This window comes from Monodelphis domestica, chromosome 1 (genome assembly GCF_027887165.1).
Source record: "Monodelphis domestica isolate mMonDom1 chromosome 1, mMonDom1.pri, whole genome shotgun sequence".
In the NCBI taxonomy this organism is placed as follows: domain Eukaryota; kingdom Metazoa; phylum Chordata; class Mammalia; order Didelphimorphia; family Didelphidae; genus Monodelphis; species Monodelphis domestica.
Genome location: NC_077227.1, coordinates 721,869,062 through 721,892,894, shown reverse-complemented (window position 1 = coordinate 721,892,894; position 23,833 = coordinate 721,869,062). Strand labels below are relative to the sequence as shown.

Sequence of the window (23,833 nt, the reverse complement as noted above, 5' to 3'; positions counted from 1 at the left end):
AAGTAGTCCCGGGACTACATTTCCCATAAAGGTTTTCCAAAATCAACCCAGGAGTAAACACTCCAGGCACGTGTTGCAGCCTTTCTCCGCCTACTTCACATCTAACTTGTCCGGAGCCGATGGTTTCTGGGAGGCGTAGTTCTGTCCTCGTTCTGCGCAAGCGCAGTCCCGGGAGTGCAGCCTTAGGGTTTCCGCATTTCGATATTGCTGGGTCTCCAGCGGTCCAGGTGAGTGTGAACGCGAATGTGTGTTATTGTACGAGGGGGTTCCAACGCATTGTGGACTCCTGGGTCTGCGGCTGGGGAGGGACATAAAAGAAAAATAAGGTGAGCCACATTAATAAAAGATATAGAGTATCCTGCACGGTACACTGGAGCCGGGACCTGGGTTCAAATCCTCCTGCCAACCTTCCCAGCCCTGGGACCCTGCTCTTAGGCTTCTAATTTCTCTGAGACCCAGCTTTCTCTTCTAACAAATGATGAAGATTGGATTCAGACCTCCAGGCTCTTTTCTTATTTTGTTTTTACTTTTTCTTAATTAAATTTTGATTTTTTTTTCAATCAACAAAAAATTCACTGTCTCCCCTCCTCACCAGAGAATGAAAAAAAAAAGAAAGAAAGAAAGAAAGAAAGAAAAACTTAACAATAATAGGAAAAAAAATCTTCCCTCCCCAACTTGGCCATGCCCTGGAAAAGCCTCACCCACGTTATCCCCTCCTACAGCCCAGTAGTATCCTACCATAGATGGAGATTCTCCACAGCTAGCCCAGCTTTGGCTGCCACAGAGCCAGTCAGTGAGCCCTGAGCTAAACTTTGGGGATACAGAGACAGCCCCTGTCCTCGAGGAGCTTCCACTCAGTGGGGGAAGATGGCACACAAAAGGAAGCCAAATGATGGCGTCAGAGAGAAAAGCACCTGCATCAGAGACGGCCCCAAAAAGCCCCAAAGCAGTGTAGCTGGTGGAAATCTGGAGGAAAAATAGTCCCCGATCCACTCCTTAAATTTTTGTTTATTTTTTAGTTATTTTTCCAGACTAGGTTTTCTTGGCAGAGATACTGGAGTGATTGGCCATTACCTTTATTAGCTCATCTTACAGATGAGAAAACTGAGGGCAACAGGGCGAATTGACTTGCCAAAGGTCACACGGCCAGAGTCTGATTTCAGGTTTGAACAGATCCACTTCTCTATCTTCTGTGGCGCCTCGATGCCTCTACTCCTTAAATAAATAGTGGTGATCAAAAGAACTGCTTTAAATATTTTTGTTCATACTTTCTTTGATCACTTTAGATACATAACTAATATATTTGCATATCTCTAGTTATTAAGAGTTAGAGCATATTTTCATTTGGCTGTTTATTAGCTTGTATTTCTTCTTTTGAAAAAAAATCTATTCTTCTATTTTGATCATGTGCCAATTGGGGAATGGTTCTTATTCTGATAAATTTGAGTCCCTTCCATATATCTTAGAAATGAGATCTTTATCAGAGAAGCTTTTTAGAGTTTCCCTTCCTGCTCCCCTCCCCCTCCATTTACTTTCTCTTTTATTTTGGCTGCATTGGTTTTGGTGCAAAAACTTTTAAAAAATCAAAGATATTTTATTTTCTCAATTACAAGTAATAACCATTTTCAACATATGTTTTCAGAAATTATAAAATCCAAACTGTCTCCTTCCCTCCCTTCCTCTTGGAAAGGGTAAGCATCTTAGTCTGGGTTGTACAGATATTATCATGCAAAACATACTTCCATATCTTTGTTGTAAGATAGCACTCATATAATACCAAGATCCCAGAATAAGATAAATAAAAAAAAATCTGTTTTCATCTGCATTCTGACTCCAACAGTTCTTTCTCTGGAGGTAGATAGCATTCTTTGTCATTAAGTTCTTCTGAACTGTCCTGGATCATCATATTGCTGGTGCAAAAACGTTTTTTAAAAATGTAATCAAAGTGATATATTTTACCTCCTTTGATTCTCTCTGTTTTTTGTTTCATTATGAACTCTTTCTCAACCCATAGATCTAACACATAATTTCTTCTTTTGCTCCTTCAATTTGTTTATGATATCACTCTATGTTTAACTCTTCTATCATTTGGAGCTTTTTGTGGTATATTTTGTGAAATGTTGGTTTCTACTTAGTTTCTTCCAGGCTGTTTTTCCATTTACCTCAAAGTTTTTCTTGAGTATTGAGTTCTTACCCTAATAATTGGGATCTTTAATTTTGTAAAATACTAGGCTACTAGGTCCGTTTGTTTCTATATATTGGGTACCCTGTCCTTTTTTCTGATTGACCTCTTTTTCTTAACCACTACTAAAATGTTGTGATGATTATTGCTTTGTAATTTGTTTGAGATCTTGTTCTGCTAGGTCCCCTTTCCAATTTTTTTTCATTATTTTCATGAGATTCTAGATCTTTTGCTTCTGCAGATAAATTTTATTATTATTTTTTGTAGCTGTATAGTTTTTTGGGGCCATGTGGTTCATAGGACACAGAATAAGTAAAATAATTTAGGTAGTATTGGCATTTAGATTGCCTATCCATGAAGAATTATTATTTCTCCAATTATCGTTATCTTCATTTGCATAAAGATTGTTATGTAGTTGCATCCATATGAATGGCAAGTATCTACCATGTATTTAATACTTTCAGTAGCTTTTTAAAAAAGATTCTTACTTTCCGTCTTAATATCATTAAGACAGAAGAGTTGTAAGGCTAGGCAATTGGTTACCCCACTAAGAAGTGTTGAGGCCAGATTTGAATTCAGGGTCTCCTATCTCTAGGCCTGACTTGTAAAGGTGAAAATTAATGGTTGGACAATAATTTAATGAAATTATGTGGTCACCAATATCTATTATATCTCAAGTCAGAAATTTATTTACCAAAATGGAGGGGAAACTATTGAGAGAGGTTAGGAAAAAATACCTATACTAGTCTTCAGCCAGGAGGGCCGGTAGTGAGTAACCATGTGGCTTCCTCCAAGATGGAAGTTAATCTCTTGGGAAACTAGGAAAGGGGTCAGCCTTTCACATACTCAATGAAGTAGTTCAAGAATAAGAGTCTAAGTTGAAGCCGAGCTCCAAGCCACAGACTCCAGCAAAGCTCCCTCGAAGAGTCTCCACAGTTAGAAGACTATCTCCAGAAGACAATCTCTTTGGACTGTCTTCTCAAAGACAATCTGCTCTGAGGGAGTTTGGGCTTGCTTTTTATGGTGACTTCTTGTCTCCTCCCCTCTTCACAGGGGTCAATCACAGTTTCCAAACTGTCTAGCACTGCCCACCATCTGAAGGTCAATTTCTTATCAAAAAGGTTCACAGTTTCCTGATCAGTTTCTGAGAGTGTGAACTCTTGTGTGAACTCTTAAAAGAATTCACAATTTTCTGACTGACTGAGGTAAAAAAAAAGGTGGAGCTCTCCAAGTATCTTGCTGGCTTCTCACCTAGCACCAAGTAGGGTGTTCAATCTTTTGTTGATTCAGTTTAAAAGGTAGACAAAGGAGAGTTAATCCTATGTTCAGTCTAGTGAGGTACTAAGTAGGGATACTTAAGTTAATATCAACCAAAGTATCAACTCCAACTAGGCAAAGAAAATAAAGGATTCCCTTTTCACAAATGTAAATTCAGAATAGACAGAGAGAAAAAAGAATTCCCTTTCACAGACTTTCAATCCACTGAGCCACCTAGCTGTCCCCAGCCAATAGTTGTTTTTAATGAAATCTCTTTTAATCTTTTCTTGTTTTATTTTTGTTGGTAAGAATTCCCTTTCACAGACTCTCAATCCACTGAGCCACCTAGCTGTCCCCAGCCAATAGTTGTTTTTAATGAAATCTCTTTTAATCTTTTCTTGTTTTTTTTTTTGTTGGTAATACATAGAAATAATGCTGATGACGTAGGTGGGTTTATTTTACTGAAATTGTTTCAATTACTTTTTAAAAGTTAATTCTTTAGAGTTCTCTAAGTAAACTGTTTTATTTGAAATAGATGATTATTTCATTTGCTCTTTGCCTATGCTTATTCCCTAAGTTTCTCTTTTTAAAAAAATCTTATCACCATAGCTAGCATTTTTAGCACTTAAATAGTAGTGGTGACAATAGACATCCTTGCTTTACCCCTGATATTACTGGAAATGCTTCTAGTTTATTTGAATTACAAATAAAGCTGGTCCTTGGTTTTAGAAAGAAAGATTTGTTATATTGGAGAATGATCCATTTCTTTTCTTAGTCAATAAACATTGATTAAGTGCAACTATATGCCAGGCACTATACTAAATGCTGGGGATATAAATAAGGAAAGAAAGCAGTGACTTCCTGGACTGTTTCTTATATATAGTGATAGGAATCTGTTCTTAATGTCTTTGACCACTTATGAGAAATTCTCCTGCACAGGTGAGAACCCATCTAAAGTAAAAAAAAAAATGCTAAGGTTTGTTCATAGTGTAAGTTTCTGATTTAAACCCTCGATACTGAAGAATGCAGTTTCTCTAGACCTAGGGACTTTAACTTATCAAAGATAGTTACTATTTCTTGGCTTTCTATGGATATTATTTTTGTTCCAACCTTAAAACCTCATGTCCATAACCTTTCTCTTTTGTTCTAATAGAAGATGGGTCTGATCCTAGATTTCCTTTGATTTCTCCCTCTGACAGGACTGTGGGAACCACAGCCAAGTGGGATGTGGGAAATTCCATCCCAATAGGTTTGGCTGCTACAAGGCAGAATTCGTCTCCTTCCTGACTTCTTTCTTGTCCTTCATTTCTCTTCCCTAAGAAAGGAGAATCAAGGAGAAAGACGAAATGACTTCTAGACCCTTAAGGAGCCAATCCCAGGTGAGTTAGGATTTCATCTCTCTCTCTCTCTTTCTCGCTCTCCTGAAATGCCATCCCTTTTCTCAAAGTATGTATCTTCCCTTTGAACTAAATTATATCAGGGTCCCAAATCTTGGTTTTGTACCCTGAGTAGACTTTGGGGATTCTGACAGCAGATCATAGATAATCTAAACTTAAAAGAACCCAGGACCTCCCATCTTTGGGTCTGACTCTCCATCTTACATAACTCTTTAAGGTTTGCAAAATGCTTTTTACAAATCCTCATACAATCCAGGGAAGTGGATGCTGTTATTATAATACCCCATTTTACAGATGAGGCAATGAAGTAGACAGGAAGTAAGTGACTTGCCCAAGGTCACAAGCTATATATAAGTTTCTGTCGTAACATTTGAACTTGTGTCTTCTTGAGTTCAGGTCCTTTTCTCTTCCCAAATCCTTTGCCTCCTATACTCGGCTATATTCTATGAGCTGAAGAAGCTCTTAGATCTGATTCCTAGCCATAAATAGGCTTACTGAGGCAGCAAAATATACACATCAGACTTACAATACTTTAAAAAATGTCTTTTGGCCCATTATACAAATCTCCAAGGTATTTTTGTTTGAATCCCTCACCAGGTATATAGGTTCAGAAAATAGGTAAATGAATCCAGATAAATGAGTGGTAGTGACTAACTAATGCTACCTTAATCTTTGATATTTTTTTGTTTGTTAAAAGAAGGGATAGTGTATACATTATAACTTGATAGAAATATTGTGCAGTGTTCCTAAATTTAGAATTAGAAGTTACCTTATGGGTCATCTAGTCTGATTGCCTCCTTTTATGTTAAACAAGTTGTTAAAGGTCATGTATGAGCTATGAATCCAGGTTCTCCAGTTTCAAAATTAGTTTTTTTCTTTTTTTTGTGGGAGTTCATTTCTTCCTTGTTCAATTTCTCATTCTAAGAATGGTTTATTTAGGTTTTCTGTTTCCTGATCTTTTTTTAAAAAAGTATTTATAACTTTCATTTAAGTTTTATTTTTTGCAATGAAATGAAATAAAATAGTTTCTGATGATTTTATTTATTACTTTTCCATTGGTTATAAATTCCCTTTTAATTTTTTGATTTTGCTAATTTGTTGTAAAGCATCATATAAAGGCCATCTATAACAATGATAATTTATTAGTCATTAGTAATACCTATTATTACATGATTATTCAGCTTTGGCTCGTCTTTTTAGAAACACTTGGTTTTTGTTTATTAGATCAGTTATTTTTTTCTGCAAGTCTGCATTTGTTGCCTCGTAGTTTCAAAATATCTTCTTTTGTGATTATTTTAGATGATTAATTTGTCAGTTTTCTAGTTTTTAGAACTGCACATTCAGATAATTAGTTTTTTCTTTTTCTCTTTTGTTAATATAAATATTCAGGATTTTGAATATTTCTTTGAAAACTTTTAGATATAAAAAAGAATTTTAAAAAATTGACCATATACAATTTATTTATCTTAAGTGAAATTTATTTGACATGGGGACAACTAACTGGATCTTAGGTGAAAAGTAAAATGCTAAAAACATGACTGCTGGATTCCCTTAATATTTCCACATGAGATGGATCTTCTTATCTGGAACTATAGAATGTCTTCTGTTCTTAGGGTTAATACAGCCATGTAAGGACCAAGGTCTACGGATCATGTTATGGGGAAGCAGGCCCGAAGCCAACTTTCCAGTGACTTGGTCATTTGAAGGAGAGAGGGAGTGGTGATTTCAGATTCTTGGGAACTTGCCCTCTTCCTTGCTGCCCTCTGGTACAGATGCAAGGGTCGGCCTCAAAGTCTTCCTGAATTGTAAACTCCAATTTCATAGGAAGTGATCAATTCTCTTCAATCAAGCATGACATATTTCCTGTTTGTGGTGTCATCTTGCTTTCATCAAGTGATTGAAATACTTCATTCTTCCCAAATTAAGCACTTTATCCTGTCTAATTTATACTTTTGATTGATTCAGTAGAGAAGTATGTGATTACTTTCTTTTAATTAATTTAACTAATTAATTAAATAAAAGCATTTCCTCTCCTGATTACTCACTATTTATCCTTTATATAGATCGGTTATACATATTTGTTTGCTTGTTTGTCTCCTCCATTAGACTGTGAGCTCCTTGAGGCAGAGACAGTCTTTTTTCTCTTTTTGTGTTTCCAGAAGTGCCTGGCACAGAGTAAGTACTTAACAGATATTTATTGACCGACTATCTGGGGAGAGGAGGGAAACCCCACTCTTAGATGAGTAGAGTGCATGATTCCCTCTTCTCTCAGGGTGGGGGTGATTTGTAGGCTTTTCTCTGTCATATACAATCTAATATGAAGTATGGTATATACACGGAATCTTCAAGGTGAGCAGGAATGTGTTTTAACATTTTAGATATTGACCTTCCAAGATGTGACTGTGGACTTCACCTGGGAGGAATGGAGGCTGTTGGACTCTTTTCAGAAGGACCTCTTCAGAGATGTGATGCTGGAGAACTATGAAAACTTTGCCTTCCTGGGTCAGATTGACTTTCTCTTTATAAGTATCATCTTCTGTTTGGTAGTCTTTGCATTCTTATTTTCTATTGACTAGGGAGTATTGAGGTGCCTGGCTGCTTAAACAAACAAAAACAAAACCCTTTACCTTCTATCTTAGAATCAATACTCAGTATTTCGATTTTAAGACAGAGGAGAGTTAAGGGCTAGGCAGTCAGGGCTAAGTGACTTGCTGAGGGTCACACAGATAGGAAGTGTCTGAGGCCAAATTTGAACCCAGGTCCTCCTGACTCTAAGTCTGGCTCTCTGTCCACTGTGCTACCTAGCTGCCCTTCCTGGCTTAGGTATAGGGAGTCTTATGAAAACAGGTAATGTGGAGAGATTCCTAAATTTTTTTTACTACAGAGACAAGATGTTTCTGCTTTCTCTTCTGCTGAAAGACCTTGGTTTTGCACAATTAGAAATGAGCAGCTTTGTTGTACTTCCCTGAAGGCTGTGCCTTCTCTAATGTTTGTTCATTCCAGTCAAAAGTTCTCCCCTAAAGACCTTCACTGTAGATCCTTGAATGCAAGAAAGGTCTCCATCCTTGTAGTAGAGGATGTGTTAAGATGAGCTGATTTTCTCTGACTTTGTCCCTTAGATGTCCTTTGTACCACCATCTGGGGCTTGCTCCAGCACATTCTCTGTGTCCTAGAGAGAAAGAGGGTAAAGTGGATGAAATATCTCTGAATTTAGAATTTTCCAATTAATTTCTCCATTAGCAGGACATCCGGTTTTCAAACCCAAAGTCATCTCCCAACTAGAAAGAATAGAAACACCATGGAAGCCAGAGGAAGAAGCCACTTTTTTCTTTGAAGGTGAGTAAGTGAGGAATAGAAAGATGGGGATTATTCTTAATGGCAACTTAGCTGGTCGGTGGGGTGGACAGGGAACTCTACTAAAAGGATCCCAGGCTTGTGGAGAAATGTTGGGGCTGAGCCATGTAAGTTCTGTCCCCTAATCTCAAGTTTCACGTGACTAGCTCACCTTTCCTGATTTTCTGTATTGGTACAGAATTTCTCTGTATTTTTCTTCAGTCTCAGAGATGAAGGCATTTCTTCAGTCTGATGATACTAATCCTTCCCCTTAAACTCTAGGTCGCATCCTTTCCTACTTCTTCCTATGTTTATTTTCTTATCTTCTTGCAGCCTTAATGCCCCTTCCCTTCAGAACTTCCTTTCTTACTGCTCTTAGATATCAGTTAATCTTTCCTTTATTTAAAATACTCCCATCACCCCAATTTTTTCCTTCCTTATTCTTGTTTCCTTGTCTTATTTAACTTGAAATTTTTTCTCTCCTACTTTTCAATGCCCAGCTTTCCTCTTCACCCTCCAAAAATGTCATCCTACACTGAATCTCCCTTTCACTCCTTAAAATTTATAATCTAATCTGCCACTGCTGTGTGAAAAATGATCTTTGTGGTTGCTATTGAGTTCTGTGATGATAGCAATAATATGAACTTTACATCTCACAATGTGCTTTGCCAGCTTGTAAGTTGAATCATGCCCCTTCATTCCTATTTTGTAGCAGAGGAGGCTGAGGCTCAAAGAGGTCTTATTTTATCTGGGGTTACCTGGCTGGTTTGAATTATAGCTAGACAAACTGAGGCTCTCTTTCAGGCTATTGCTTTCCCCTCTCCCACTGGTGCTTTTTTTTCTTCTGTTTTCCCAGGGCTTTCTCTTTCTAATTTGGTCCCTCCTTGCGGCATTTCACTTCATGGCTTTTGTTGGGGAGGCTTCAAATGGGGTTCTCAGTCTGGTAGAGGTGGACTTGATGGCTTCCAGGAGCCCTTCTGATTCTTTGAGAGTTCTGACTTTTTTTTTTTTTAGAATTGGGGTTCTTTGAGAGTCTGGACTCTGGACTGAACTCTGCCTTGGTCAGACCACACTTGGAATATTGTATATAGTCCTGGGCTTCTCATTAGATTAATTGAAGCAAAGATTAATTGAAGGAAAAAATGGCACTGTTGGGCTTAGAGAAGAGAAGACTTTAGAGGTTTAAGGATAGCTGTCCAAGTATTTGAAGACCTATCATGTTAAAGCAGAATTAAACTTATTCAATCTGGCCTCAAAGTGTAGACCCATAAAAAATATAGAGATCTACTATCTTCCTGGGCCACTTGCCCTTGATTTGACTGAGACTTACTTAGGACTTATCAAAGCTGGTCATCACAGCCAGCTTCTAGTGATAGTTGTGGAATAGTCTGACTTGAAAGGTGATGGATTCTCCCTTACTAGAGGTCTGCAAATAGAACCAGATGATCTTGTCAGTTTGAGTTGGAAAAGAGAAGTGTTGCCCATTTATAAGCTGGACCTGTCAACTCCGATATTCCTTGGCACCTATAGTTACTGTGATTCTCCTCATGTTGGGTTACTTATTCTCCTTCTGTCTCTTGAGCTGTTCCGCCTCTGCCTTCGGCATTATCTTCTTTTCTCTTGTCTCATTTGTGCTCTGTCTCCAGCCTTCTGCTTCTTTCTCCTCCATGTTCCAGATAAGTTTTACTGTGAGGTGATGTCTTCTCTCCTTACTCTCTGCTTTTCCTTTCACATCCTCATCAATTCCTATGGATTCATTGATCATGGCTTTGTAGATGATTCACAAAATTGTATATCCAGGCTAAATCTCTCCCCCAAGCCCTATCTTGTATTGCCAGCTGCCTTTTGGACATCTCCACTCAACAAAACAGAACTGGTAATTTTCCCCTCTTAACGTGATCCTACCTCCAAAATTCCCATTTGTGTATTGAGTACCACCTGCTCCCAGATACCCAGATAAGTAACCCTCGAGTCATTCTTCATGTTTCCCTTCTCTCACCATATTTAACCAGAATTCTCCACATCTGCCCTGTTCTTTCTGTTCCAATGACTATCACCTTATTTATGGGCCCATCACCTCTTGCCTGGATTGTTGTAATTGTCTCCTGATGCTTCTGTGTCCAGGGTTTCCTCTCTCTCATCCATGTGCCACACAGCTGCCAAATTATCTTCCTAAGAGAGATATGATCATGTCTCTTCCTTGGACAAAAAAGCCTTCAGTGGCTTCCGTTACCTTGAAAGTCTCAGTGTCTCAGCCTTAGCTCTCCACAATTTGACTGCAGTCCACCCTTCCAGTTTTATATCTTACATCATTGCTCTTCTTACTGTTCATGTTCCAGCAAAAGTGGGTGGCTTGCTCTTCCTATGCAGTGAATGTACCAATTCTGGCCTTTTGGCATTCACACAAATTGCTCCTCATGCCAAGAATGCACTTTCTCCTCTTGTCTGCCTCTCAGAATTCTGATCTTCAGAACCCCCTTTCTCCCTGAAGCTTTCCTGAATCCCTTCAGTTGTTCCTCCTCTGTAGGCATAGCCAGTAGAATGTTTTTTCCTCATGGGAAGATACTTGCATTTTTGTCTTTGGCCTCTACTGCAGTGCTTTATATATTGGAGGTGGATTACTTTAAGAGTTTATACCTTAAACTCTATATTTCCAAAACCAAAATCATCATCTTTCCTCAAAATAGCATCCTTTCCTTCCCTCTCTCTGACCTTTCTGACCATAGGAAGCGTATCCTTTTTTAAAAAAAATCCTTACCTTTTGTCTTAGTATCAGTTCTAAGATAGAAGAGTGTAAGGGCCAGGCAATTTGGGGTTAATTGACTTGCCCAGGATCACACAGCTAGAAGGTGTCTGAGTGTTGCTGGATCTTAATTTAAAGCCTACGCTGCCCTCTGAGTCTGTTGGTTCTCTGGATGTGGACAACATTTTTCATCTTTTGGAATTGTGGCAGGTCATTGCAGCACTCAAAATTAATAAGCTTTTCATAGTTGATTATCTTTATGGTATTATTATATGTGGCATATTATTCTTCTGCTTCTACTCACTTCACTTTCCATTAGCTCATAAGTCTTCCAAGCAATATTCCAGATGGGGTTTGGACAGAGTGGAATTCATTGAGGTAGTCACTTCCCTTATTTTAAATACTAAGCATCTGCAGGTCATTTCTATGATAGCACACTGTTAACTCCTACTGATGATTCAGTCCATCAAAATCCACAGGTCTTTTTCAGTGAGATTCTCTGGGATATCCACAGCTCCTTTAGTTTAGAGTTGTTTGTTGATGTTTGGAAACTGGGACTTTACATTTATCTTTAATGACTTTAAGCTCCTTGTCAGGACTTTTTGGGATCCTAACCATAGTCCATTATGTTAGGCACTCCTTTTAGCTTCATATTTTCTTCACAATTGATAAACATGTCATCTGTGTTTTCATCCATGCCATTGATTGAAATGTTAAGTAACAAAGGAACAAGGATAGATCCTAGGACAGTCCATTAGAAAACATTCTCCAAGTCAATGTTAAGATATTAATAATGACTTTTCTTTGGGTCCAGTCATTTAACTAGTTCCAAGTCTACCTTACTGTACTGTTGTTTAATCAGTATCCTTCCTTGTCCACATAGAGAGCATGAGAATAGCAGGAACTAGTTCTTATTGTTGTCTAAATAAAACTTGTGATCAGCAAAAGTCCCTAGGTCCTTGAAGCTGAGCTATTGCCCAGACATGTTTCTCCAATCCTGTATTTGTATAACAGTTATATATAATATACTATAAAGTTATACTATATCAGTTATACTATATTGTATACTATACTATATATATGTGTGTGTATATATATTATACTATACTATAACTGATGGCCTAATTGCAGGGATTACTTCTATATTTATTAAATTGCATGTTGTTTTTTCTTGCCCATTTTTCTATTCTTTTTAAAAAAATATGTTGTATTAGTTATCTCAGATACTTCTGTGACAGCAGAATTATAAAGGAGTACCTTCTATGATTTCAGCAAAACCATTTATAAACATGTTGAATAGGACTGGGCCAAATATAGAGCTTAAAGATATAAAACTTCTTGGGGATAAGGCTACGTAAGCATATATAAATCCACTGTTATACTCTCTAATTTGCATTTCTTCATCTTATTGACAAAGGCATTTTAATAGCTTTTGCCCAATAGCTTATTAAAAACTAGAAATCCAAATCTGTAGCTTGTCCTTATCCATCAGGCCAGAAATATAATAAGTAAAGGTAATGAGATTGGTTTTACATGATCGATCTCTTTTTGTGGAATTGATGCTGGGTTTTAGAGATAAATTCTTTGTTTTCTAAATACTTGCAATTTGTATGCTCATGAATTTTGCTAAATGTTATTGTCAAGCTTATTGTGCCATACTTTCCTCAGTTAATCTGTTTTCCCTTTCTGGTCACCATGATCTTTCCCCAAGAAATGCCTGAGAATTGGTACTCTGATGCAATTGTAAAGGGTGAATCCCAAATAATAAAATACCCAAGTCAGCTGCCGAATTTTATGGTGATTTAATTGATATAGTAGAGAAGATTTTCAAAAGAAGGAGGAAAGAAGGGGTTAATACTGGGCAGGAAGACAGGAGATCTAGAAAGTAAGGGTTTGAGTGTGAAGGAGGAAAGAATCAGCTTGACCTCCGAAGAGGCTTAGCTAAGATGCCCGAACCTGAAATCAGCTCCGGGGCAAACTCATCATCCAACACTCCAAGATGTCAAAACGCTTAGCATGCTGCCAGCCAGAGTTCTCTCTCCAGGGAAAGAGAAAGAGGTAGAAACTGACGTGCCTTATATGGACATTTTTACCTCACTTTTCTGCGTCTCATCTATACCAATGAGGACTTAGCTTGACTTAGGACAGCCCAGAGGTCTGTCCTTTTTTTGCACATGTCTGTTGAAGGCCATCTCCTCAGATAATTGAATCTTGAGTTTGATGCAGACCTTTCAAAATTTTGTTAAACTGAGTAGGGTGGAGAATGTGGGTTTTCCAAGACCTGATCCTGTTATTCAAGTATCTCCATTGTTATTGATCAGGAAATAGCTAAATCAGATCTTCTAAAGAATGGTCTGATTAGGGTGGAGTAGTTTTAAAATTCACATCTACAATTGTTTTTTATAGCTTTGAATAGAAGTCATTAGGTTCAGAATCTCCAGTTATGTTATTGTTTACTTATGTTAACCTTCAAATCCCTCTTAAGAGTTACCTTTTCTAGATGATTATCCTCTTTGAAAGAGAAGACAGAATCTAAAATAAATCACATTTATTTCTCTTAGCATAGGAAACAATAGATAATAATATTTTTTTGTTGCTTTCAGATTCCTTTATTCAGAAGACAAGATGTGAAACCAAAGAGTCAACTCCAAAGCAGGGTGTTTGTATAGAAGAATCTTCTAAAGAGAGACTTTCAAACGATGGCCCCTGGGATTCCAGGTTGGAAGAAGCATGGCATCATGATAACTGGTTAGAGAGGCAAAGGGGAAAGCAAGAGACACAATATAGGCAGGTAGCAACAACTAATAAATGGAATATATTTGGGAGACAGCTTGTTTTGGGGGCAAACCAGAGAGTTTCTATTGGAGAAAGTCTCCCTAAATCGGATACAGATGGAAAGAGTTTCAAACAATTTTCAGACCTAGTTAAAAATAATAGAACTGCCTTAGGGAAAAAAAGTTTTAAGTATAGTAATTACAGGAAGCCTTTCAGTTATCAGTCAAACCTTATTCATTACCACAGAAAAAATATTCATAATAATAATAAGCATAATGAATCTGGCAGAATTTTCAGGAACATTTCATGCTTTACTGTACATCGAAACAGTCATACTAGAGAAAAACCATATAAAAGTAATGACTATAGAGAAAACTTCAGCCGGAAAGGAAAGCTTAATGCTCATAAAACAATTCGTACTGGAGAGAAACATTTTGAATGTAATGCGTGTGGAAGAGGGTTCAGATACCATTCATATCTTGTACAGCACCAGATAATTCATACTGGAGAGAAGCCCTATATATGTAATCACTGTGGAAAAGCATTCAACCGGAAAGGAAGCCTATATAGGCATAAAATGATACATACTGGAGAGAAACACTTTGAATGTAATGAATGTGGAAAAGGCTTCAGGTATAGATCATTACTTATGCAACATCAGAAAATTCATACTGGTGAGGCACCCTATAAATGCAAGGAATGTGGGGAAAACTTCAGCCAGAAGCAAAGCCTTGAAACACATCTAATAATTCTTCATGATGAGAAACCATTTAGGTGCAGTGAATGTAGAAAAGCCTTTATCTTGAAGGGAGATCTTAATAAACATATGAGAATTCATACTGGAGAGAAACCTTATAAATGTAATGAATGTGAAAAAACCTTCAGCCTGACAGGGTGTCTTAGAGCACATAAGAGAATTCACACTGGAGAGAAACCTTATAAATGTAATGAATGTGGGAAAGCCTTCAGGCAGGGGGGAGGTCTTAGAGCACATAAAAGAATTCATACTGGAGAGAAACCTTTTAAATGCAACGAATGTGGAAAAGCCTTCAGCCAGAAGGGAAACCTTAAAACACATAAGAGACTTCATATGAGTGAAATACCCTTTGAAAAGAATGAATGTGGAAAAATCTTCAACGGGAAGGAAAACCTAAATAGAAGTACAATCACTCATCCTGGAGAAAAACCCTTTACATGTAAGGAATGTGGCAAAAGTTTCAAATATAGCATATTCCTGGTAGAACATCAGAAAATTCACACTGAAGAGACACCCTATAGATGTAATAAATGTGGGAAAACATTCAACCAGAAGAGACGCCTTAGGTCACATCAAACAATCCATCATGATGAGAAACTCTTTAAATGCAATGAATGTGGAAAAGCCTTCAGCATGAAGGGAGATCTTAATAAACATGTTAGAATTCATACCGGAGAGAAACCCTTTAAATGTAATGAGTGCGAAAAAGCCTTTAGTCAGAAAGGAGGACTTCATACGCATATAAGAATTCATACTGGAGAGAAACCCTATACATGTAATGAATGTGGAAAAACTTTTAGGCAGAGGGGAGGCCTTAATGCACATAAGAGAATTCATACTGGAGAAAAACCCTATACATGTAATGAATGTGGAAAAGCCTTTAGCCAGAAGGGAAATCTTAAAACACATGAGAGAATTCACATCAGTGGTTTGCTCTTTGAATTTAATTAAACATGATGAAAACCTTGGGCAATAATCTAAGGCTAACTTGACATCAAATAATTTGTGTTCAAGAGAAACACTTTCAGTAATGCAAATGAGAAAGCTTTAAGCCAGAGAAGATTGCTTACTGAACATAAGATAATTCCTACTGAAGAGAAACCTTTTCAGTATAATCATTCCCCATTTGATAGATGGTCTAAGGATATGGACAGGCAGTTCTCAAAGAAAAAACATCTAAGCTGTCTCCACTTGGAAAAAAAATTCTCCAAACCACTACTAATTAGAGAAATTAAAATTAAAGCAATTTTTAGATTTTACCTTATACTCTTCAGAGGGGCAAAGATGACAAAAAAGGAAAATGACAAATGTTTAAGGGGCTCTGGGAAAACAAACACTGATGCCATGTTGCTTGACTTGTGAATGGGTATAAACATTTGGAAAGTATATATATATATATATATATATATATATATATATATATATATATATATATATATATATATATATATATTTAAGCTATTACTAAACAGTGTGTGCCTTTTGATACAGGTATACCATTGTCAGGCAAGGTAAAGTTCAAAGAAAGAGGAAAAGCTTCTATATATAAAAAATATTTATAGCACCTCTTTTTATGTGCCAGAAAACTGTAAACTAAAGGGATGCCCATCAATTGATGAATGGCTGAATAAGTTGTGATATAGGAATGTGATGGAATACTGCTGTGCAATAAGAAATGAAATCGATGATTTCAGAGACACAGAAAGGCTTACATGAACTTATGCAGAGTGAAGCCACTAGAACCAGAATAATTTATACTTCTTGTCAGTAATTTAAAGATGAGCAATTTTGAAGGTTTTTTTAAAAATAAACTGATGGAAAGTGAAATGAATAGAATATGCAATTATTATATATAAAGATAGTTTAAAATGCTGTGATAACTATGATCAATAAACAACCATTCATCTGATTCCAGAAGACATGATGAAATATGTTATTAACTTTCAGACAGAGGTGGTAGATTTTGGGTGCAGAATGTGATTTTTTTGGAAAGATAAACAGTAAGGAAATTTGTTAACTATGAACGTTTGTTACAAGATATTTGTTTTTCTTTTGGAGTGGGTGAGAAGTAGGAGACAAAATAAAACTTTTGTTAATTTTAAGAAGCAATTGGAAAAAAGAGATTTGAGCAATGTTACAGATGTTGAAGATTGTATTCACTTTCAGATGAGACCATTCAGTTTTCTTAAATTGTTTTATTTTGTTATAAGAGAACTTTCATTGAATGGGGATCATCTCTAAAGATGTAATATGTAAAAACAAAGCACTAATAACAGTTAAAAAACTATAAACAAAACATTAAAAATTATGAATTGATTCTTACTAGAGAGATTCTTTAAAATGATAAAATATTGGAACTATTTCAGTCTGCAATAAAGCTTTGATATATACTTAAATGACAGTTGAGGTGACAAATGTAAACAAGAAGGGATTGTTTCATTCTTTGTGGGTCTCCAGTGCCTACTGTGGTGCCAGAGAAATGGTAGATATTTAATAAATACTTTGATTGGTTGATTCATCAATATAAGATTTAATATACTGCCTAAGTATAAGATTTTTTAAAGTGTATTTATTAAAACTACTAATTTTTCCAGTAAAAGATAGTGGATAAATGACCTATGATGGGTTTTTTCCCTTGTGGAAGAATGATATTTATTATGGAAAGTATCTATGTGGCATAATTATTAATTAATTATCTTTAGCCCTAGATAGGTTGACATTATGCATAACATTCCCCTTAATCTGAAGTAGAATCATAGAAATTAGAATTGGAAGGATTATAAAGATCATGTGGTTTAATTGCTAACTTTGGAACTTAAGTATGGAAGATAGAATATAGTGAAGAATTTTGTAAACATTGCTTCCTATATGAAAGGTGAAGCAATCCAAAAGAATTGAGGTCACTGATGGTAAAATCTGGATTTGACCTCAGAATTAAAGTTAAATGATCTCCATTGATTTTGAATTAATAATATCTATTTCTGCGACCCTTAAGTGACCAGGAATATTCAATCTGTTTCCTTATTACTTTAAAATTCAGGGTCCAAATGAATCAAATCCCAACTCTCTTATCTCTAAGGGTCTGGTATATTGACTATAAAAAGTATCACCGAAGACACTCATCCCATAGACAAGCTTTAGAACTCTCTTTGTACAGGGACTTGGGGGCTGATTAGGGAATAATGGACTCAATTACTCTCTATCAAAAGATCCAACATTCTTGCTCTGTACCTATAGCTTCAATGAGTTTTTATTGCATTCCTCAGCCTGATGTGGAGTTGCAAGATAAAAATGCTTGCCTTTATTCCAGAGTAGCTGAGGGCTTCAGCCTTGTGAGATTTAAAATGGTTGAGGTCTTAAACTGTAGTGATTAAAATAGTGGAAGATATAAATTGTGATATATATAAGAGAGGGTGAATAAATTTGACAGCAGAAATATGTTTCACTACAGCTCTTGGGTTTTAAAATCAAATATAAGGTGGTCGCCAGGGAAATATTCCCAATTTATTCAAATACCCAAGTCAATTGGGTTTTATAGAGATTTTAATTAACAATACAATGAGTAATCAAAGAAAGAGAGAGTAAGAAAGGAATAAGTATGAAGGGCTTCAAGCCAATATGGCCTAGACCTGAGTCTTAAAAGAGAAATCAGTCAGTTTTTTAACACTCACCACAAGGTCTGACTAAACAAGGATTCTAGAAACACCAGGCCAACGTCCTTCCTCAAAGAGTCTTCCAGCCAGAGATTGTTTCAAAGGGCCTCTCTCAAGAGCCTCCAGAGCTCCTACCCCAGAGGGACAGAGCCCCTCAGAGGAGCTCCTCAAGGAACTCTCCTTCAGAATGAGAGTCAGAAATCGAGATCCTCAGAATGAGTCTTCTCAAAATGAACTCCCTCAGAATCAGATCCAGTTCTCTGAGCTCTTATTTTTAAGGGCAAAATCTCCTATGTCACCTCCCCTAAGTCCTTACATCTACCAATCACTGTAGATGTTTTTAAAGGACCGCCCATTCACAGCTGAGTAGTTTTAATCTCTTTAGTAAGCCAGGAAAAAAATGCTGTGTCGACAAATTTCATTAGAAAAAACCTCTGAATAAGTTATCATCCTTTTAGGTTTAAGTAGTTTACAAGTTGCCCCACCTTTATAGGTACTTAGTATCCCATTGTATCAATTCTAAAACAGTCCTGACTCAAAGAACTTCCTGTCCCTTCCATAAGCATGGATCAAAGTACTTTTCGTTGTTCTCAAGGAGCTCTGTCCTAAAGCAGTCCTAAGTAGGGTGGAGTAGGGATACTCCCAAGGCAAGGAGCCCCCACACTCAAGTAGAGTTCTCACCATCTGCTAGGGAATTTTTTTAAGTAGAAGATTCCCCAATGGGGGAAACCCCTAACATTCATAAGTCTGAGAAATTTTGAGGTTTACAGCCTCTACCTGTAAGGAGAAAAATTGTTATAGTGTAATGGGAGGAGATTTGAGTTTTGTTTTAAAATATGGAGACCAAAGGTCAGCAAAATGCTTCCTGCTTCCCTGAGACCAAAAGCTACCTAAATTGGTCAAGGCTCCTTTGAAATATTGTATAAGTAGTTCAGAAAAAGCAAGAGAGTTCCAGAAAAAATAATAGGTTGTATTTCAGCAAAATTATTTACTCCATTATATCAGGAGTATTCTAAATAATTTAAGTTACTTAAAAAAGGCAGGAAAAGAAACCCTTTTGTGGAGAGCCATCGTACCCCCACTTTCAGGGGTGGTCTAATCTGAATGGGAACATCCCAATCAGGGTTATGGTATCTGGCTGCCTGATCTTCTAACAATCCCTCATCTCCCAGGACAAGCTTCCCCTCACTATCTTCTCCTCCTCCCCCCTCTCCTTCTGGGTCTTGACTTGGCACTGAAATTTTAAAAACTCTGGTCTTGGATTTCAACCCATACAGTAATGGTGTTTTCTCCTTGGCAGACAGGCTGAATAGCCTCATGGGTGGGGTCCAAAGCACCTCTGCAGAGAGACCATAAGAAAAAAAGTCTCAGTGGGAACCTGCTCTGGTCCTTTGTCAGTGTAATAGGCTTTTAAATTAAGTCCAATTCTTTCCTAAGTTTGTAAATCAAATGTCTCTTCCCTGGGAATCACAGACTACAAATTTGAATGAAGTCCAAGAACTTAGCTGTGCTTTGCCTACTTTCATGCTCCTTTTTAAAAGGGTGTGCTTGATTATTCTAGTAAACAGCTTTCTTTCTTTTGATTCACTATGGCCCATGATCCTTTTTCAGCTTCTCAAAAAAAGTTCTGAATTCTGTGTCCCTCCTAAACTGTGACTCCTCACAGTGGGTTTGCAGCACCCCCAGACAGGAGCCCGAACCACTCCCGAATTTGGAGAGTGCTCTCTTGTTCCTGGGGCCTTTTTATGTTTCAGGGTATGAGGCTTACCTAGTCAGAAATTCCTTAGTCCAGATGCTGTTCAGGGGTGCCAGAATTTAGTTAAAAGGAGAGAAGGAACCACATATGGGCAGAACTGCTGTAACCGTGAAAATGTGGTTTGCCAAGACTGTGAATTGCCAAAACTGTAAAGGTTTTGGCCAAACTGTAAAGATAATTTTTAGTGTCTTGATTTAAAATCTAAAATTAAGTGGTTGCCATGGGAAAATTTCCAACTATGAAAATACCCAAGTCAGCTGGGTTTGGTGGAGATTTTAATTAATACAAATGAAGGAATTAAGGGAAGGATATATACATACATACATACATACATACATATATACATATATATATATATATATATATATATAGAGAGAGAGAGAGAGAGAGAGAGAGTTAGAGAGAGAGAATAGTAGAAAAGACCTAGGCCTGAGCCTAAGGGAGAGTGAGTCAGTCTTTATCACTCACCACAAGATCATCTCAAGCAAGCTCCAGTCCTCCACTGAGCTCCTGAACCCCTGAACTGAGTTCAGACTCCCAACTGAATTCAATCCTTTTAAAGAGAATTTTCTCTTATGTCACCTCCCCTAAATTTCACATCTACCAATAATAGTAGACACTTTTCCCCAGGACTACCCATTCTTAGTTCTCACCACTCTTTAGTTCTCACCTTCTCTGTATAGATTATATCTTCTGAGTATTTAACATCTCTTGTTAAGCTTGCCTTTTGTAAGTTGCTTGACCTTTTAGTGATTAATTTAACCTTTATAGGTACTTAGCACCTTTTTGTATTAGATCTAAAAATAGACCTAGCTTAAGGTTTTAGCTTCACTATAAGTATGAATTAGGGACTTTTCATTGTTCAGTCAGGAGTTTGCAACTTTATCTTCTCCTAAGGCACTGTCTGAGTAGGGTGGAGTAATTTTAAAAGTTCTCAATACATTCCTGACCAAGTACCTCCATTGTTAAAAATGGGAAATAGCTTAATCAAATGTTCTGAAGTAGAATCTGAGCAGTTTTAAGATTCACACTGCCTTGACAGTTTTCCAACAGACCAGGTCAAAATCTGAGAGCTTTGAGCAACATTAATGGCTTGTCCAATACCTACAAGGTTGGAGGGGGTATCCTTGGTGGGCCAGGCCCAGGGCCAATCTTTCTCTGCTATGCAGCTAATGTCTTCCCATGTGTCTAGTAGCCCTTCAATATTTTTGCCATTAACTTTAATAGTTTTCATAGGTCGTGAATTCTTTATTTCCTGAACCCAAAATGCCCAGTTAGAGGATCCAAATTCTCCCTGTCCTCAGGATGTTTTAAGGACAGGGTTAGAAGTATGCATGTAGGGAAGAATGATTAGTTGGGCAATTCCTTGTCCTTTTACTAAGTTTACAGCTCTGGGTGGAGGCTGTATCATCACTTGTATCTTACCTACAAGGTCTGAATCTAATTCCTGGGATCACTAGTATTCCCTGAAGTGAGAGAGAACTCCTGCCCATAATAAGTCCCATTGTCCCTTTGGGTAAGGGGTCTCTCACTCCCATAGGAATATGCACAAGAGGAGAACCAGGGGTTAATACAAGATTACTGTTGACACAGAGATCCAGTCTTGCACTCCTTGGGCTTTCTTGGTATAAGGAGCTGATTGTTGGGGAGAAAATGGATTTTTCTGACTGAATCCTACAGCTGCCTCTCTGTTTTGAGGGGCCAGAGGTAGGCCCCTCCTCCAGTTTCCCTGTGGCTTGTTTTGGGGGGTCCTTCTAGGAAGGGGGTGACCATCATGATGAAATTTTGATTTACAGTGGAATCCTATAAAACACCTTGTACATTGACTTCTAGGGAGGCCGGTCACCAATTGTGAGGCTTTGGCACCACCTTCTGGACATTCTTTGCTAAAGTGCCCAATTTTTCCACATTTAAAGCATTCCTTTCCTGATTTGGGGTTTTTGATCATTTCAGTGTATGTTTTGCCCTGCAGGGCAGTGGCTATAGCCACACCCTGGACATAAGACAGGGTAAAATCCTCAGAAGCTTTTACAAAATCACTAATGTTTCCTATCCTCTTTACACTTTGAAGCATGCCTTGGCAGGTGGTATTGCCATTTTCATAAGCTAATTGGTGGATCACTAAGTCTGAGGCATCATCTTGTAAAATTGTTCTTTTTACCTGCTGAATTAATCTGTCCATAAAGTCTGCATATTTTTTCCTCCTTAAGAGACTGGGATTTTTCTCTAGGCTTCCAAAGCACAAGTGGTAACCTGATACAGGGCTTTCTTAGGTAATTTGATCTGGTCAGCATAGTTAATCTAGTCTTCCTCCATCTCTTTTGGGATCCTGGTTCCCTTTTTCTTATTGCTGGCTGCTTCTTTCTTTGCTATCTCATCAAATTCAGCTTTCCAGGAGAGATAATTCCCTCCTGATAGACAGGTTTTCGCTACCTGAGTCCAATCCCCAGGAGTCATCCACTTTCTGGATAGAGTTTCTACCAATGTTAAGGTGAATGGGGAAGTGGGACCCTATGAGGCACATTATTTTTTAATTTCTTTGAGCATTTTATAAGGGAGAGGCTCACATCTGGGCTCCTTGTCATCTGATTCCTCCCCTGCATGGATTATGGGGAGGCAGAAGGAGAAGTCCCCATCCTTTTGGGCATTCTCTACTGCTCCTCAAAACTCATGCTATGAGGATGGAGGGGGGTAGCCACTTTTCTTTCCACCTAGTCTTTCTTCCTCTGGATGAAAGGGGATGCTTTGGAGGGAAGCAATTAGTCTCTGTAAAGAGTAGTGAGTAATAAGAGAGGAAGAGTTTTCAAAAAAGACCAAAAGGGGTGAGAGCCACTTGGGACCATACCAGTGAGCAATTGGTTACTCAGTCGGAAAAACTTGATTAATTTTTGTCCAATTAAGATTGGAGAAACCAGCCACAAAATCTTGAATTCCTCTAAAATCAAAATCTGGACTAAAAATGGACCAGTCATAGATGTAAAATGAATCACTAATAATAGGATATTGGACACCCTGTGGGGGAATCTACATTCTCTTTGGGGGGAATCCATATCTTTCATCAATTTGATACCAAGGTTTGTCTGAGATATGTTTGCACTCAGGAGTATTCTCAGGGGGATGTACAGGAGTCATTTGAACAGAGAATGTATTTAAAGAAGAAACAGGAGATAACATATGAAACAACCATATATGTCTTGTGTTATCTTTACCAGGAGAGTCAATGAAATATGTAAAGATGATTTTAGGGTTGTGTCTTAAAAATCTAGATCTAATTGGTTGCCAAATAAAATACCCAAGTCAGTCTGGAAATTATGGGGTAATTTTAAATTTCACAAATATGAACTGGAATCTATTAGTAAACAGCCTGAGGTTGGATCGAACCAGAGAAGTATGTAGGTAACTTGTGTTTCCGAGGAGTGATTGGTTGTGGTGCTTGTGTGTTTGGCTAACAGTGGATATGGGACCTCTGATTGTACCTCTGCTAAGAGGGAAAAGGGAGGGGCAATGGGTGATGATCTTTAGGTTTTAATTCTGTGAATGTAATCTTTTTAGGATAATACTCTATGGGGTATTAAAGTGGGACATATGTATGTTAAACCTATAAGTATTTGCTCTTATATTATTTCTCCTGTATTGGGAAGAGAATAATAATCATAACAATTCCATTAGTAAGGGAAGTTAGAGGAAGAAGTCACACAGAGGGGGTTCAGTGGGTGCCTCATCTTTTCTGAAGGCTGCTCTGCAGTCTTCATTTTTCCCAAACTGCGACTCTGTCAGACAGCAGGGATATAATGGCTCTGTACACCTTTTCATATAGTAGAATTTAATATAACATCAGAAGATTGCAAGATGGAGCTACTTACTTCCTCTAGCTGGACTTAGCCCACCCTGTTCCTAGAGTGATCGTCTCAGTAATGTCACAAGAATGAACTCTAAAATATGAAACAGTTTTCGAAAGACAATTATTTGGTCATTTTGTA

At 37.5% G+C, this 23,833-nt stretch overlaps 1 protein-coding gene across 2 annotated transcripts; it reads left to right on the top strand.

Moving 5' to 3' along the window:
- The first annotated feature begins 40 nt into the window (after positions 1–40).
- On the top strand, positions 41–17,135 carry LOC103095781 (zinc finger protein 260-like). Of its 2 annotated transcripts, XM_056812839.1 has the most exons (6): positions 41–227; positions 4,639–4,818; positions 6,450–7,011; positions 7,215–7,338; positions 8,077–8,172; positions 13,516–17,135. In XM_056812839.1, the coding sequence occupies exons 4-6, from the start codon at positions 7,305–7,307 to the stop codon at positions 15,393–15,395; spliced, it is 2,010 nt and encodes a 669-aa protein (XP_056668817.1). In that variant the 5' UTR covers positions 41–227; positions 4,639–4,818; positions 6,450–7,011; positions 7,215–7,304; the 3' UTR covers positions 15,396–17,135. The 2 variants fall into 2 exon arrangements, with proteins under 2 accessions (XP_056668817.1, XP_007477714.2); XM_007477652.2 differs by lacking the exon at positions 6,450–7,011 and having other exon boundaries at positions 13,516–17,134.
- Positions 17,136–23,833: the final 6,698 nt, after the last annotated feature.